Source organism: Rhineura floridana, chromosome 3 (assembly GCF_030035675.1).
Source record: "Rhineura floridana isolate rRhiFlo1 chromosome 3, rRhiFlo1.hap2, whole genome shotgun sequence".
Classification (NCBI taxonomy): Eukaryota; Metazoa; Chordata; class Lepidosauria; order Squamata; family Rhineuridae; genus Rhineura; species Rhineura floridana.
The window spans coordinates 17,465,795-17,482,362 of NC_084482.1; the positions used below are offsets into that span (position 1 = coordinate 17,465,795).

Consider the following 16,568-nt stretch of genomic DNA (forward strand, 5'->3'; position numbering starts at 1 on the left):
TCATGCTTAGGATAGGTGAAACTGTCGGGGAGGTGCAGGGAGGTGAGGAGGAGGGCAGGAAGGGGAGGGTGAGGGAGAGGGTAGGGAAGGAGATTGGGTGGGTGGCCAGAGGGGAAGCCCCTTTCCTTTCCAAAAGGAAAAATATTGTGAATGGTATCATTGTTCTTCAGCATTTCCACCACCTTTTTATTCTACAGTAGGCACCTGATTAGCCAAGCTAAGCAGCTGCGAGTCTGGCCTTTAGAACACTGACAGTTGGTTCTTACTGAGCATGCCAAGGCTTATCATTGACTCCAATTCTAAATTTCTTAAATTAATTATAAATAGGCCAGACATTTTTTTAACTTTTAAACTGCAGAAGATGAAGGTCAGAGTATGGGGTAAGGTCAGTAATAGGATTACAGGTACTCTGTGAACATGGCTGATTTTTAATTAACTTCAACAAATTATGAGAACATTGACAGAAAAAAGTCCAACAGGGGTCTGGTTTTTCTCTCTCTCTTTTTACACTTTGAACTCTCAATTCTCTGTTTTGTGTATCGCCATGAACATTTAGAGGGTTGTTAAGCAAGTGTTTCTGAGTTCAGGACTATTAAGTTTTGTAAGGTTTTGTTTTGAGATGAGTTTATAGGAAGGATCAGAACGGAATGGGGGGTATTTTAAATTTAACATTGTGGAATGCGAAAAATCCATGCTGACTATAGTATACAGCCAGTCTTTTGGCTGTATAATACATGTCTACTCAGAAGTCTCTTTATGTTTAATGGGGCTTATTTCCAGGTAAGTAGGTACAGGATGGCAGCCTAGGCTTTGGTTTAGGATTGGCATTGGGGGAAAACAGGCTTCGTGTGCCTTTAATTGCTGTATAGTAGGCAGAAATTCATGAGGTCAAGTCTTTTCTAGTATGGAAATACAATTATGGGAAAAGCTACACTATGACTATCTAATTTTGTGTTATGCCACACACCCCATGACAGCCATTTTGTGATTGGTGCCCCCTTTGTTGTTATATGCCTTCAAGTCGGTTATGACTTACGGCGACCCTATGAAGTTAAGAATTTAACAATTACTTTAGTTAAAAAAAACGTTAATCAGTGGCCACTGCTTAGTTTCAAGTCCCGTCTTCAGTGGACAAGCGGTGTAACCATTTCCTCATTTATTTCTGCTCACCCCCATGGGGAATTCATCCCTAAATGGCTGCTATCACTGACTTTCAGCCTCTGCACTGCTTTTCTGCCTTGTTGCTGCAGCACATAAACAATGAACACATCCATGGGGAGAAGAAGGAGTTTGTGTGCCACTGGCGTGACTGCTCTCGGGAGCAACGGCCCTTCAAAGCTCAGTACATGCTGGTCGTCCACATGAGGCGCCACACAGGAGAGAAGCCCCACAAGTGCACGGTAAGTAGGAGGGAGGAGGAGGATGGGAACAAAGCTAGAAATAGTTGGCTCTGCCTGTCATTGGCTCTGGTTCCTCCTACTGTCGGCCTCCCTACCTACTGCCCCACCAGCTTCAGTGGGCAACAGCCACCACTGCTACACAAGCTGGCAGATAGCCAGTGGTGTGCACCCACTGCTGAATGAGCATTTGCAGGCCGTGGGCAGAGGGTAGCCACGTAGGAGATTTCAGGTTCTTTCCACATGGAGACCACAGTCCCGTGTGATAATTTTGGTAGCTGGGGTTGCAGTACTGAGTGATCCAAGGTTTCTGTGTGTCTTCTGATCACACTGTGTAAGCACAGAAATAGCCCTTAAAGCTGCAAAGAAAGGCTTGAAAGTATGTGACAGTGCTTAGTGAAATCTGAGAAGCCAGAGGAAGAGCTGAACAGCTTTCCCAGGGATTAGGAGCAACTTTTCCGGACACCAAGGGACGAGCTCTTCAGTGCCCTTTGCCTGTCTTTTTTTTTTGGCAAAATAAGCAAATATATGCAGGTTGCAGAATTAAGTTTTCCTTGATGCAGAATTTTGGTGGCTCTTGTCATAAAGTCTTGGGGTGGGCAATGCATAGTACTCTCACCATCCTGACTATAACAGAAAAACCTGCACTTGCTGAAATTCTCTTTAATACTGTATGCTGTTCTTGGAGGCATGCAGGAGTCTTGTCCCCTGCAAAATCTGGCAGCCCTATGAAGTAGGGTGAACAGATGCAAAGGAGGATAAGGTTGCCTGCCACTTTTAAAGTTGGTTATATAGAAGTGATTGTTATTGCGTAGAATAGTTGTGCAGGAGTGTAGCATTTTTCACTACTACATCTGCCAAAATTATTCACAATTATTAAAGGTGAAAGAGTCCTGCCATCTTTTGCATCTGGTCATCTTACTATCATGTTAGTTATGAGTAGGGATGTGAAGAGCCAGTGATTTCTGTCCCATCCTGCGTTTGTGGTAATCAGCTCTGTTTCCGTTCTGCTACAATTCGGCTTCTGGTAAAACCTGCATTATCTGTCTTGCTATCCACTAATGCCAAAACTAATGTAACTATTTACATAACGTTTGCGGAGTAAAAAAAGATAGCAAATCTCACTCATATTCATTTGCATGATTTGCACTCCTGACCTCAAACATGCACATTGCAGCAATTTTCACTCCCGTGTCTGATGGAATTCTCCAGCATCGCTATCTATGAGTCAGATTCAGTACCACTTCCATAATGTACACCTAGCTCTGAATGGGTGTGGCTGAATGCTCCATTGGAAGGAGGATATGGTGTGTGCATGAAGGGAGCTACATATTTGGGTTGGCAGACAGGAAGAGGGACTTGAAGGGGCATGTCCCTGTTTTGCCATGCAACTACCAACCCCTCTGCTGTCCCACAGTTTGAAGGCTGCAATAAGGCCTACTCACGCCTGGAGAACCTCAAGACCCACTTGCGCTCCCACACGGGTGAGAAGCCCTACGTTTGTGAGCACGAGGGCTGCAATAAGGCCTTCTCCAATGCCTCAGACCGGGCCAAGCACCAGAACCGGACACATTCCAATGAGGTATGGAAAGTTGCCTGAGGTAAGCCTTGAGACATAATGTGTAACCTCACTTCAAAAACATGACTCACACACTCCTCACATACACAGTATGGTACAACCCGATACTTCAACCTCTCCATTTAGAGCAGTGTTCTTCAACCTTGACTCCACAGATTATAGTCCTCAGATGACAGCTCCCATCATCCCCAGCCAGCTTAGCCAATAGTCAGAGATTAAATAGTTGTCATCCAACAACATCTGGAGGACATCCAGTTGAAGATCATTAATCTGGAGGTAGCTTTACCATGAGGCATACTGAGGCAAGGCAACACCTGAAGGTACCACCACCACCCCGGTGGGTGGATGGGGGCTAATAATCTGTGTGTGCTCTGGCAGAAACCCTACATCTGTAAGATCCCAGGCTGCACCAAGCGCTACACGGACCCCAGTTCCCTGCGCAAGCATGTCAAGACAGTGCACGGACCAGATGCCCATGTCACCAAGAAGCACCGTGGAGACACCATGCCCACCAGCCGGACGCTGGCCCTCCATGGTGACATGAAACAAGAGAGAGATAGCGAGGGCAGGAAGGAAGAAGGGAAACTCACGGTGCCTGACTCTAACTTGGTAAGCGTCATGAGATAGAGAAGAAGAAACTAATAACTGCAGACCCACACCTACATTTAAAGGACATCCAACACACTTTGAAAGCACATGACTTCCCCCAAAGAATCATGGGAACTGAAGGGTGTTGGGAATTTGTAGTTCTGTGAGGGGAAAACCACACTTTCCAGGATTCTTTGGGGGGAAGTCTTGTGCTTTAAATGTGCATTGGATGTGCTTTAAATTTCACTGCAAGGCATGTCATGGTTGTTTGGGGACATGGAAGGGAGGAGGGACATTAACAATGGGTTGTGGCATTCAAATTTTTTGAGCTCGAGGAACACTGAGGACAAATTCTCACATTGCTTTTTCTTAACCTGTGTTATGAAGCCAAGCAAAGATAGTGAAAGAAATAGGAACAGAGGAAACTGCCTTATACTGAGTCAAACCATTGGTTCATGTAGCCCAATATTGTCTACACTGACTGGCAGCAGTAGATATGACTGTAAGAGTGACAGCTGGTGGCTCCATGTCAATTGGGCAGTGGAATCGTTTCGAGGTATTAGTCTGAATTTTCAAGGAGCTGTCCAAGGTGATTCAGCTTCAGCACTTTTGATAGCTCCTTCAAAGTTCAGACTAAAACCCGGAGCAGATTCCACTGCCCCACTGACATGGAGCCACCACCTGCTACTGGACTGTAGTGTAGGTATTCCCTCAGCATACATCTTAGATCATGATCCCATCATCTCCTGCAGTGCGCTAGAGTTCATGACATGCAAGAGATTCCAGAGCTTGGAAAAGTTACTTTTTTGAACTACAACTCCCATCAGCCCAATCCAGTGGCCATGCTGGCTGGGGCTGATGGGAGTTGTAGTCCAAAAAAAAGTAACTTTTCCAAGCTCTGAGAGATTCCTAGGTGAATGAATTTACATGGAAAGGGTTCCCCAGCTATAGAACATTTGAAAACCACTGCCTGAATTCATTACCCTGCTGACTAAAATCTGCCCTTACCAGTTAAAATTGCCCACCTTGATTAAGCAACTGAGTTGATGGATCTACCAATTTAAAGCTGGCAGCATTATATAGAAAACATTTTTCCCCATCTTCATTCTTCACACATCTGTGGCTTCTTAAGAAGCAAGTTGAAATAATCTACTCGGTCCCAGTGAGTCCAACAGGGCTTACGCCCAGATGACTGGGCACAGGATTGCAGTCTTACGGAGAAAGCAATTGTAGGTTGTCGTAGCAATCGCTTTAACAATGTGATGATGTAGCTGTGCTTCCACCCACCCTAGAAACCACAGCCCAGCCCCGGCGGCCAGTCGTCCTGCAGCAGTGAGCGCTCCCCTTTGGGCAGTACAAACAACAACGACAGTGGCGTGGAGATGAATGTCAATGCAGGCGGCAGTCTAGAAGATCTGTCGGCGCTGGAGGAACCGCCTGAGCCCATGGGCAACTCTGGGCTGTCAGCACTGCACAAGCTGGAGAACCTGCGCATTGACAAGCTCAAGCAGCTGCGCAAGCCCCTGTCCATGAAGGGGATCAGACTGCCTTCCATCCCTGGGACAGGTGTGTGGAGAAAGCCTGGGGGGGGGGTCTCTCAGAAAAGAGAAGGGGCAGGGGGGTTCACAGGGGGTGCAAGGTAGCAGATGAACATAAAGAGAGCTTTTTCTAGCGTTTGTGGAACCTGAGTTATGAGGCAATATGTACAGGCGCTATTCTGATTTGTGTGTGTGTGTGTGATAAACTAGCCTGCTTCCTCTTTCAGTATTTTAGTTTGCCCCCCAGGAAAATTCATATGGGCACCTATAGAAGAGGGTCTGAGTAGAGGATTTCCCATAGGCAGGAGGCAGTGAGAATAACAAGGCCTATTGCTTCTATTCAAGATGGCTGCCAGCAGAGTATTATAGAAATGTGTATATATATATGCAGAGATACTCAGCAGTCTGAGCTGCATGTGCCAGTGTGTGTATTTTTCTTAGAAGCAGGCTTTTACCCTGCATTTAGATCACTAAGACTTAGTAAAATAAGAAAAAGCTACTTTATTTATAGAAATACATGGTAGATAGGAAAGGCATACCTAGTTCTAACCAACTAAGTTGGAGGCGCAATGCCCAGATGTGGGTATTGCCCTCAGGGCTCAGGAGAGAGAGCAAAGACAAAGATATATCCTCTCTCCTTGGACAATCAAAGAAAAAAACAAAGGAAGGAGGGGCAGGTCAGCTTCCCTGAGCATATCAGTTTACAACGGAAGGAAGTTAGGTAGAGAAGAGCACAGGTAAAGGTAGGCAACTCTAGCCAGCTGGAGGACCCTAACTCTATCTTCCTTCTGGAATACACACAAAAGAACCCAAACAGGAGTTGCTCTTGCCCCAGTTCCAACACAGAGCAGCATCAGTGTGGCAGGGAGGCTGCTCCTCAGTGTTTGTTATTAAGGAGAAAAATAATCCTTGTAGATACTGTTGGTCTTGTGGTCTTTTCTTCTTCTTTTAACCGTGTCTGTTTAACATTGCCCCCTCCCAATTTTGTCTGTCTTTAAAGAACTTTGGCCCAGCCTGAATGCTGTAGCATTGTTGATGCTAACAGGGAGAGAATCTGGTCCGCCATATGGATGGGAGACTACTGGAAGCCCCATGTAAATTAGGATATATCTAGGGCTGGGGTAACCAACATGGAGGCCTATGGATGGTTTGGATTACAACTGCCATCAGACCCAACCAGCATGGCCAATGATCAGGGACAATGGGAGGCGGGCACCAAATCGGTTATCCGTGATCTAAAGTATGTATTTAAGGAAACAATTTAACTCCAACATTATATAATGCTTAGAATATACAATATATTATAATTTGTTATATTAACTCCAAGCCAGAGGGAAAAAATGGTGTCTTTATTTGCCCAGACCACACGGAAAATAATTGTGGGGTACCCAGATCTATGGGCATCAGGGCTGGCCTAGGACATTTTGGTGCCTGAGGCGAAGGGCAAGATGGTGTCTCCTCCCCATCCTCTGTACTGTAAACTGCCCAGAGAGCTTCGGCTATGGGGCGGTACATATATAAAGAAAGAAAGAAAGAAAGAAAGTGGACTAGTAACTGAATCTTATTTCAATACTGGCAATTAAAAACTTTCTGCACCTCACCCAGTGGCAGAAGGGTAAATAGTAAATAGGGAGGTGCAGGGCAGTCCACGTAGCACACACAGCTTTTCCTCCAACAGAAAGGTATAGCCAGGAGGCTCAGAGGAGCATCCAGGGAACTGCCACTACTACATCCCACCCTCTTTGCCAGGCAGTCATCTCACTCTGCCTAATGATAGGGCTGTTCCTGAAAGGCATCAGATAGATGTCAAGAAGGCAGCTGGCAGGTTTAAACCAGCCAGGTGGCAAGTAGGCTGAAGGTCTTTCCCAACACCATAGGGAGATGCTAAATGTTGAGGTCCTTGGAAGAGGAGCCCTTTCCCCATTCCCCACTCCTTCTGGTCTTGCCTCAGGTCTAGAAAGCGGGCCGCAAACCATGTGCTTAGCTTAGGGCCTGGCTGTTCTTATTTGCTTTTTCTGTCCTTTTAGTCAACTGTGCTGCTTTTTCACAGGCTCTGCAAGAGAGATGCCTGGCCTGTGTGGGCCACCTTCCGCTGTCTCTCATCGGCGCATCATGGAGCTGTCATCCAGTGAATTGCCCTCCCTACCCCCACCAGGTGAACGTCGTGGTAGCACCACCAGTACCGTCAGCTCGGCCTACACTGTCAGCCGCCGCTCCTCCATGGTGTCACCATATCTGCCAGCAGGGGGAGGCCCTAATGGGGTAGGCCCACCTGACGTGTATGACCCCATCTCCCCTGGCACCTCCAGACGCTCCAGTGAGGCCAGTCACTGTGGAGGCCTTCCAGGGCTGGGCAACCTGACACCAGCCCAGCAATACCGCCTCAAGGCCAAGTATGCTGCTGCAACAGGTGGGCCACCTCCAACCCCTCTACCCAATATGGAGAGGGCTGCTCAGCCCAACATCATGGGGGATTACTCTGGCTCAGGCTTGCCTCCTTTCATGCGTAGACACAGTGCCAACGAGTACCACAGTTACAGCACTGCCATCCTCCACCCCCACGTAGCTTTGAGCCACAATGCTCGACGAGCCAGTGATCCCTCCCAGACGACCGGCGAGGCCCATCCAACTCCCAGAGTGCAAAGGTTCAAAAGCCTCAGCAATATGAGCCCAGCAGGCATGGGCAGAGCCAGTGGACAGGCTGTCGGGGGCTCTGATGCCAACCTGCAGCGCCACCTCTTCTCGCCACGGCCGCCGAGCATCAGCGAGAATGCCTTTTTGGAGACCGCAGCCATGGGGGGCACTGGCCCAGCTGGAGAGCAGGAACTGTTGGAGATGGAACCTTATATGAGCTACCAGGATCAGAGCTACCCAAGCCAGACGGCGGGCATGGAGCTACAGAGCACTGCGGCCCATCAAAGCATGCCCAGGGCGATGGGTGACTTGCAGCTGAGTCCCACAAGCCCTGAGCAACTAGAGGGTGGCTTTGAGCAGCCTCAGTATGCCCAATCCCAGTGCCAGATGAGCCTGGCTTTCCACACCACACGGCCCTGGGGCAGCGATGGCTCAGGGATTAATCCTACAGCCCCTGCTGCCATGGGGCAATGCCACTCCAACCAGTACCCAATCCCTGATGCCAAGCACATGGCAGTAGAGCCTGGCAGTGAAGGCCCACGGGGGACATTCCAGTTTGGCCAGGCCCACATCAAAGCCGAGCAGCAGTTCCAAGCCGCTGCTCCCGTTCTTGCCTCCTGCCAAGGCATGAAGCAACTGCCCTATAGCCAAGCCCAACCAGTCTGCAGAGGGGGCAGTGGGTACCAGCCTGAGAGCCACCAGGGCCCTTGCTTTGGCATGGGGCAGCCCTCCGGCAGGAGGCCCCAGACCCCAATGCTGCAGGTCAAAGAGATGATGGTGCGGAGCTACGTCCAGTCGCAACAAGCACTGATGTGGGGGGACCAACCAGCTGGCGACATCGTGATGGGCATGGATGGCATGGAGAGCGGGCCGTGCCAGCAGCACCAGCCTTACCCTGGCCCCAAGTACCCCAGCTACCCTGCCAGGCCTCCACAAGCAATGGAGAACAAAGCACTTTCGAGCCCCAGCAGGAGCCAGTGTTACAACCCAGGGATGGCCCCACACCCACCTGGGGGACCCAAGCCAACAAGCCAACAAGGCAGCTTGAGCTACCAAGCTGGCCTCCCTTATGAGACCCCCAACGAGGGCAGCCCCCACCGGATGATGCGCTTACCCCCTCTCCATACCCCCGAGGAGGCTGGCTTTTCCAGCCAGATGCACATGCCATTGGGCAAAGCTGCCGGGCACAAGTTGATGCATGCCCACCAAAGGCATCGCCAGCCGCCCAGCTGCGTGGTGGAGGATCCGGGCGGGCCCTACACCCCTGGGCTGGATGCCCTCAAATCAGACTCTTTCTCTTACCTGCCAGAGGAGCAGGTGTCCAACAGCTTGGACACTCTGGACTTGGAGAACACCCACTTGGACTTCACGGCCATCCTTGATGATGCAGAGGCCCTCAGCCCCACTTCTCCACCCTGCGGCCCAGCCAACATGGCCGTGGGAGATATGAGCACCATGCTGAACTCACTGGCAGGGGAGAACCAGTTCCTTAACACCCTTTCCTAGTATAGCTGGGCTCCTGGCTGTGACAATGGGGACTGCTATGAACCAGACCCAGACCAGAGGAAGAATAGACAAGGCAAGGTACTGGGCTGGACTCAATAACTTGAGGTTGAGGAGAGGGCTCTGTGGAGAGAGGGAGTCCAGCCATTAATTTCCAGGGTTGTCTTTTGGTACCAAATTGCGTCTGCCATGCATCCTCAGAAACCCTGGATCAGGTGGGTGTCTCTTGCTGAAGACTCTACTGATGGTACTGCATGAAGGATGGGTGGCCATGGAAAAGGAAGAGGAATCATTCCACTCTCCCAACGAGAAGAGCACAACTCAGGCGCTCCTAAATTTCATCTGTTCTCTGTCTTTTCCTCCCTCCCCAAATGAAACCAGTATCCTCGACAAGCATTCCCCCCTAAGTGCCTCTTTCTTGGAGTGCCCTGAACCTCGAGCGGGCTGGTCCACAGTTGCAGGATATCTGTACGCCTCCTGTGCCAGGTTCTAGAGTGTTTGTTGAGCACAGCTGCATACCTAAGGCCCTTGCCAACATGGACACATTTTTTTCTACAGAGGAATACTCTTGAAAACAGGTTGTTTTTTTTTAAGGCAAATGGCATACGTCACCTGGATTTTGCAGGAGAGATCTGTGGGCTTGAGCAAGTAGGAATGTTGTCTCCTGTTCATGGTCCCTTCTTGCAAAATCCACAGGGAAGGAAGAAAGAGTGTATTAGAATTGGTCCTGGGTTTTTGTCCTCACAGAGGTTCTGGGGGCTACTGGTGGGGCTCAAAGCAAGCGCTAATAGCAAGTCCTCCTTTGCACATGGCAAATACATTTCAGGCCCCTTCAGACCTTTAAACTCACATCCAGCATAGTTGCTAGCCTGCCTGAAGGCTGCTGGCCAAGTTAAACCCATTCTCCTAAACTCTACAGTATAGTTACAAGACGGCCACTTGCCGCGAGCACCAACAGCAAAGCCGTGAAAAGTAACCTCATGAACACCCAACAACTCTTATCACTTGTCTTTTCAAATTCTTATAATATTCCACCTTCTGGGCAACAGCCTTATCTAAATTATCCTTACTACTTTCCCATCGCACAGTAACATCAACAACCATTGCCCTACCGTCTTTAACGAATACAAGATCCGGCTTGCGTAACTCGTTCCTAATATTCCTCAGGTGAGGTTCGTGATAAACCTGCCAGCCTCTCTTTTTACCCTCATTACATACAATATCCGCAATCTTATTATGCCTATGTATCCGAGCATCCTGTACAGCAGGACACTGTCCCAAAATATGTGAACAAGATTCATAGACAGCACCGCACCTACGACAACACTTATTAACACCATCCCTACCACGACCTAAGAATTCTCTAGTGGGGAACACATTGGTTCTCGACTTCAGTGCAGTGATATAATCCCTCTCAGACATATCCAATTTATCACCAATCCACGCGTTACTAATTGGATCCTTCTCAAACAACTGGCAGCATTACCCTGACACACATAATCCCTCCACCTAGCTAATTCCGCTTTCCTATAATCCAAGGACAACTTAATTTTAACTTTAATAGGTTTCTTCCATATAACATCAAGCTCGCTTTCCTGAACATCATCTGGAATTTCCCACAAACAAAGGAGTTCATCCGCCACACCTCCAAAACTACACCATAAACTCTTAAACTCATCCTCCAAATTTAATTGATTAGCAACCAAACGAATAACACTATCTGATGACCGGGCAACCCTTATTAATCTTTTCAGTTACATAGCAGGTACAGCTTGCTCTAACTTAGCTATACCCAAACCTCCAGCCTTCTTCCTTACATAAAATAAGCTAGAACAAGTTGACATGGGCAGATGCAACCATTCCTTAACCTCTATTCTAATTACCTCAATCCACCTTTCTTAGCACAGTTTTAGCCAGTTCAGTATGATCACACAAGTACAATACTCGCGGGATCATATAAACCTGCAAAATCTTCACCCTCTGAGATGGCTTTAATTTAGCTCTACTTATCCTTTCTAACCATATTCTAACATCATCACCAACACTATACTTACTAACACCTATCCAAGGATCAATTTTAACACCAAGATATTTTTCAGCCTCACCAGGTGGGATCATATGTATAGTATCCAAACCAATGGACCAGGGCAGGCAATTATTAATAACATAAGAATCTTTAGTTGGCTGGATAAAAAAACCATGACACTTCTTTGGTTGTACCTTGAGACCAGTTAAACTACAGAACTTGTCTACTGTCCCCAGCTTCTTTACCATCTTATCATAACAATCACTAAGAATAGCAAGGTCATCCACAAAGGCAAGGGACGTAAGCCCCCATCCATCCCCTCGAACGCCCGCTTCCTCCGCCTCCAATCTTACTAAAAGCGGGTCCATAGCCAAATTAAACAAAAGGGGAGAGAGGGTCACCCTGCTTAACACCGACATGCAGATAAAGTTTATCTGTGTCCCAACCTCCTATAGTAAAACGGGTACTTGCATTATTATATCCTCCATGATTATTCCAATCGTGTGCATATCTATCCTTCTTAATTTAAGGACCTCCATGATATGATCATGGGAAACTGAATCAAATGCCTTGGCGATATCAATTAAAACAACACCAACCTCTTTCTTACTAACTTTAGCTTCCTTAATTACAGTCTTCATAAGCCATAGATTTTCAGCGCACCCCGCACAGAAATAAAGCCGCGCTGTCTCTGGTTTATGGGACAAGCCTTTTGTATCCTCAGCGTCAGAATCTTAGAAAACAGCCTCAAGACTACTGAGGAAATCGTTAAGGGCCTCCAATTACCTACATCCTTCAGCTCTTTTTCATTAATCGATTTTGGGATCAAAGTAGACCTACTCCCCTTAACTGCCTCTGGAATGATTCCAGTGACCAACCATAAATTAAACAGCTCCTTTAAGATGACACCATTTTTATCTTTAGCTATTAAATCAGTAACACTAATACCATCCGGTCCTGTTGCCGTTCTTTTATTCATCGCCTTCCTATGGTATAAAATTTCATCCTCACTAGTTCATCAAACATCTTATTATCAGGAACAAAAGCTCCCAGCGTCTGAAAGTTTGATTTAGCTTCCCATTTGTCCTTATATGTCCTAAAGACGTCCTCAAGAGGTAAACCACATTTAACTGCATAGCGCTGGTCAAGAACATATGATGCCAACTCTGACCTGTTAGCCTTAAATTTAATCTGCATCTGCTTATACGTAAACTTCATTTCAGCTCTATGTTTCATCCACTTTTTATTCTTGCCGTTAGACTTTCTACCCCTCTTCCTTTTTATAGCTCTTGTCTCTTCCCTTCCCCTCTTATCCTGGACCCCAGTCGAATTACAACCTATTTCACTTAACACTAGTTTAGACACCTGGTTAACTTTAAGTCTAATTAAATCCTCGTTATCCAGCCATCAAATGAGAACCTCCCAAATCCTTCATTTCATTTCGAGCCAAAGTATCCCGAATTAAAATTTTATAATTCTTCTCCAAATCCTGAACCACACTAAACATATCTTCATTCATACACGCTTCATCCTTCTCCGCCCCACCTACACCCTCCATCCTAACTTCACTAACCTCAACTCTCATTCTGTCCTCCTTTCCTTTAAGCAATCTCCTCTAATCCAAAATCTGTTTAGCAGACTTCGTACTAAGTTCAGATTTGATTGCTTTATTAATAAATCTCTCCTTACTATACTTATCACAAAGCAACTTTAATTGATCTTCCTCTTCCTGCGTCCAAACACTGCCTTTTCCTTGCCCACTTGAACCTACTTTCTTATTCGTTGTCTTTAAACCCTCAATCCATTATTACGCACTTCAAGATGAACATGCCGTTTATGCTGGGATAACCCTGACTTACTTGTAAAGCCTTGATTACAAACTTCACAATTAAATGGATCAGCCCTCACCACCTTAGTTATACCTTTACATTTGGGAAAATGAGTTAGTATTGAATGAGCCTTACCACTAATCCTTTCACATTTAACACAACCATAAGATATCTGCTCTCTCCCATGGGTACCCATCAAGTGAATTGAGAGAACTGCCATGATTCCAAACCTCTCCTTACATATTGGGCATTCTGGCTGCGCAGCTGGCAGCCAAACAATATTTGGTTGTTTAATAATCGTATCTACATTCACATCCACTTCGTCATTTATATCCTCACATTCTCCCTTACCCATTTCCTCTCTATTAGAACAGTCATCCTCAGGGTCCAGGCTCATCAACCCCAGAGGACCAGCTGTACACGCTGTATCCTCAACCAGAGGGATCCTTTCTCCTGCTAGGTCACTGATCATTCCCAAATTACCTACCTCAACTGGTCTTTCTGTAACACCTGCCAGTGAGGTAGTCTCGGACATAGATAATAAGTCCTTACTGGTGACAGTACCCGCTGTTTGAGTACCCACAGACACCAGGTTCTTTTTCAGGCTTATAAGCACACTTGCATAATTCGCACCTGATCTCTCCCACTGGAGAGAAGCAGATACGCCACCATTCTTTCTTGAAAGAAAATAGGGGCAATCACTGCAACACAAGCTGATGCAGGCCATAATGGTATCTATTGAGGGTGGTCAGTGCGGATTCCCACTTAGCCGAGTCAGTAGACTCGTTTCCAGCGGGGCCACGAGGAGGCGGAGAATCCAAAAATTACATGCACTGACCAGTAACCATGAGAGTCATAGTTACTCCCGCCAACTAAAGATTCTTATGTTATTAATAATTGTCTGCCCTGGTCCATTGGTTTGGATGTTTGCAAACATACAGGAGCACTCATCAGGGAGCTGGGATGACTGTGGATTCCTGCCTAACGTAAGTTTGGTGGCAAACCTGACTTTACTACTACTTAATGTGTGAAAGGGTTCTTGAGTGTCAGATGTTGGACAGAGATCTGAATCCTAGGATTAAAAGATTAAGAGGTGCATATACACAAGAGCCCACCACACACAGGCCACAGTGAGCTAAGTGGAGAAAGTTGGAGGAACAACATGGCACATAGGAGTGAAAGTGCCTGTGGACCAAATACCTGCTTATAACTCAGGCAAGGGAATGTCAGACTCCCAAAGACTTACCCAATCAACTAACCCCAAGATCACTAATTAGTCCAGCCCACAAGAACAATCTTTCTTGACCCCGGATCAGTTAATGCTGGTTCACACATGCATGTTGCATTGCTTGGTTTATCTAAGCGATTTCACTATGCTTTTCATGGCTGGCAGTTGAACCGAGACAACTGAAATGCATTGTAATTGAGGCAAGCCTTGTTTGTGGTGTTAAATCCGTGACTGTACATTCACACATGCAAAACAATGCCTGATATGTGGCATTCACATTGAGGAGGATCAGCATGCATGTGTGAACCAAGCTTTAGAGTCTTAAGAAAATCCCATATAATGGGCCTAGATGGGAGAACATGGGCACTTCTTCCTCTCATGAGCTATCTCCAGGTTTGAAAAACAGAGGAAGGGAAGCTATGTAAAACCAGGGATGGAAGACAGGGCACATTTTTACAGGGCAGCATGAAATGTAGACTTCTCTGGCTGCCTATCTGGAGAACATTCACATCCTTTTAAATCTCCCAGTTTGACAGGAAACAAGGCAGCTGCAGCTCCTTCTGCTGATTCCCTCCTTGGCCCGCTATCACCTTGACTCACTGTAACAATCTGGTCTCCAGGTGTGTGCCACATGGCAAGCTGGCAGCAATGACTTCCACTGCATTTCAGGATTTGAAGGTATATGAAACTTTTTCCAAGCTGCAGCCTGGCAACTCTACATGAAAGCAAAAATATCCCTTCCCAAAGCTGGGGAGCTTGGCTATCCATCACCTGGTCTCAAAGGCCTTTAGATAAGACAAAGCATGGGAGAGATGCAGCTCCTGCCATTGCATTTCAATGGGAGAAAACTGTGTCCACCAACTACACAGCTACTGTGTTGTTGTTTTAAGTGCAACAACTTTCTGGTTGGGGGCTGACAACCCTAAATCTGGGCCACTTAAAAGAGATTATTCTACAATTAAACATATATACATATGAATATGTGAAGCTGGTTTACATCAAGAAATTGGTCTGTCTAGCCCAATGTTATCTACTCTGTTGGTCAGTGGCACTCCAAGGTCTCAGACAGAGTTTTATCCCAGGCTAGAGATTCATCTGGAGTCGTCAGGGATTGAACCTGATGCATGCAAAGCATGCGCTGTACTGTGCTGAGCTACAGCTCCTGCTCTCCTGCCTCCCTGGCTTCTATTCAGGCCAGGTTCCCAAAATAGTTCAGAGTCTGGATTTTTCAACTCCAAATTCACATCCCAAGACCATGTGCCTTGTTTACAGGATGAAAATATGCAGGGAGTGGGGAGGCACTGAAGGTGGTGACAATTTTCAGGCAAACTCAACCGACTGGACAAAGTGAGTGCTGCAAAGGTTGGGGGGGGGAGTGTTAAGGATCCAGATGGACCACTATGGCGGTGCTGTTAGTGTCTGAAGGGAGGTATATTGGAGATGTCGTTGCCTGTGGTGTGTACTCTCATCCCTTGGCGTCTCTGCTAAAGAGGTTTTATCAGTGTTTCAAAAACCTATTTGACCAAAAATGGCAAGGGCATTTGCACACACACGAGCAGACCATACAATAGAGCCAGTGATGCTTCTGTCAAGTCACATTCAGCTCTCTTGAACATAGAGTGTTTCCCACTTTATTTTGGTGTGCCTTTGTCATCTTTGCCTAACAAAGAGAACCAGGGATTCCCTGCTTCGGGTTGGCATCAAGGACAAAACACTCCAGGGAGAACATGGGAAGCTGAAGTCCATCTAGCTCAGTATTGTCAAGAGACTGAGCGGTGGCGGCTCTCTAAGGTTTGGGGCAGGGGTCTTTTGTCAAGCCTACCTGGAGTTGCTGTTGAACCTGGGACCTGCCACATGCAAAGCACATGCTCTACCACTCAGCTGCACCCTCTGCCACTGAGCTAGCACCTTCTCCCCACTTCCTTGTCTCCTTCAGGTACTTATCCCAATGCCCTGGACCCAAGCATCCTCAGCCTAAGTAAAACCTGAGAAACCAAAGAATATGTGTTTCATTTGTATTAGCTTTCATTTTGTATCTTTTATATTTTAGCCGGGAAGCCAGACCAATGCCTGTCCCCTCCAGGTGATTTTCATCTGCGGGAAGGGGAAAGTATTAATGTAAAGGAAAGCAATTTTTCTTCTAGGCATATCATGGTGACATGTATTTTGATGGTTTGTATATAGTATATATGTGCGTATTTTTTTTTACTTGTAAATCTCTTTTTAAAGAGAAAAAATACAGTACC

At 46.7% G+C, this 16,568-nt stretch overlaps 1 protein-coding gene across 1 annotated transcript in view; it reads left to right on the top strand.

Annotated features, from left to right (window-relative positions):
- The window catches only part of GLI1 (GLI family zinc finger 1), a 164,724-nt gene extending 150,822 nt beyond the window's left edge, over window positions 1-13,902 (top strand). Inside the window, exons 8-12 of the mRNA XM_061614644.1 lie at window positions 1,251-1,400; window positions 2,815-2,979; window positions 3,355-3,585; window positions 4,857-5,130; window positions 7,153-13,902. Of these exons, the coding sequence (XP_061470628.1) occupies window positions 1,251-1,400; window positions 2,815-2,979; window positions 3,355-3,585; window positions 4,857-5,130; window positions 7,153-9,242 (2,910 nt within the window). The 3' untranslated portion in view covers window positions 9,243-13,902. The remainder of the gene's footprint in view (window positions 1-1,250; window positions 1,401-2,814; window positions 2,980-3,354; window positions 3,586-4,856; window positions 5,131-7,152) is intronic.
- The last annotated feature ends 2,666 nt before the right edge of the window (window positions 13,903-16,568 follow it).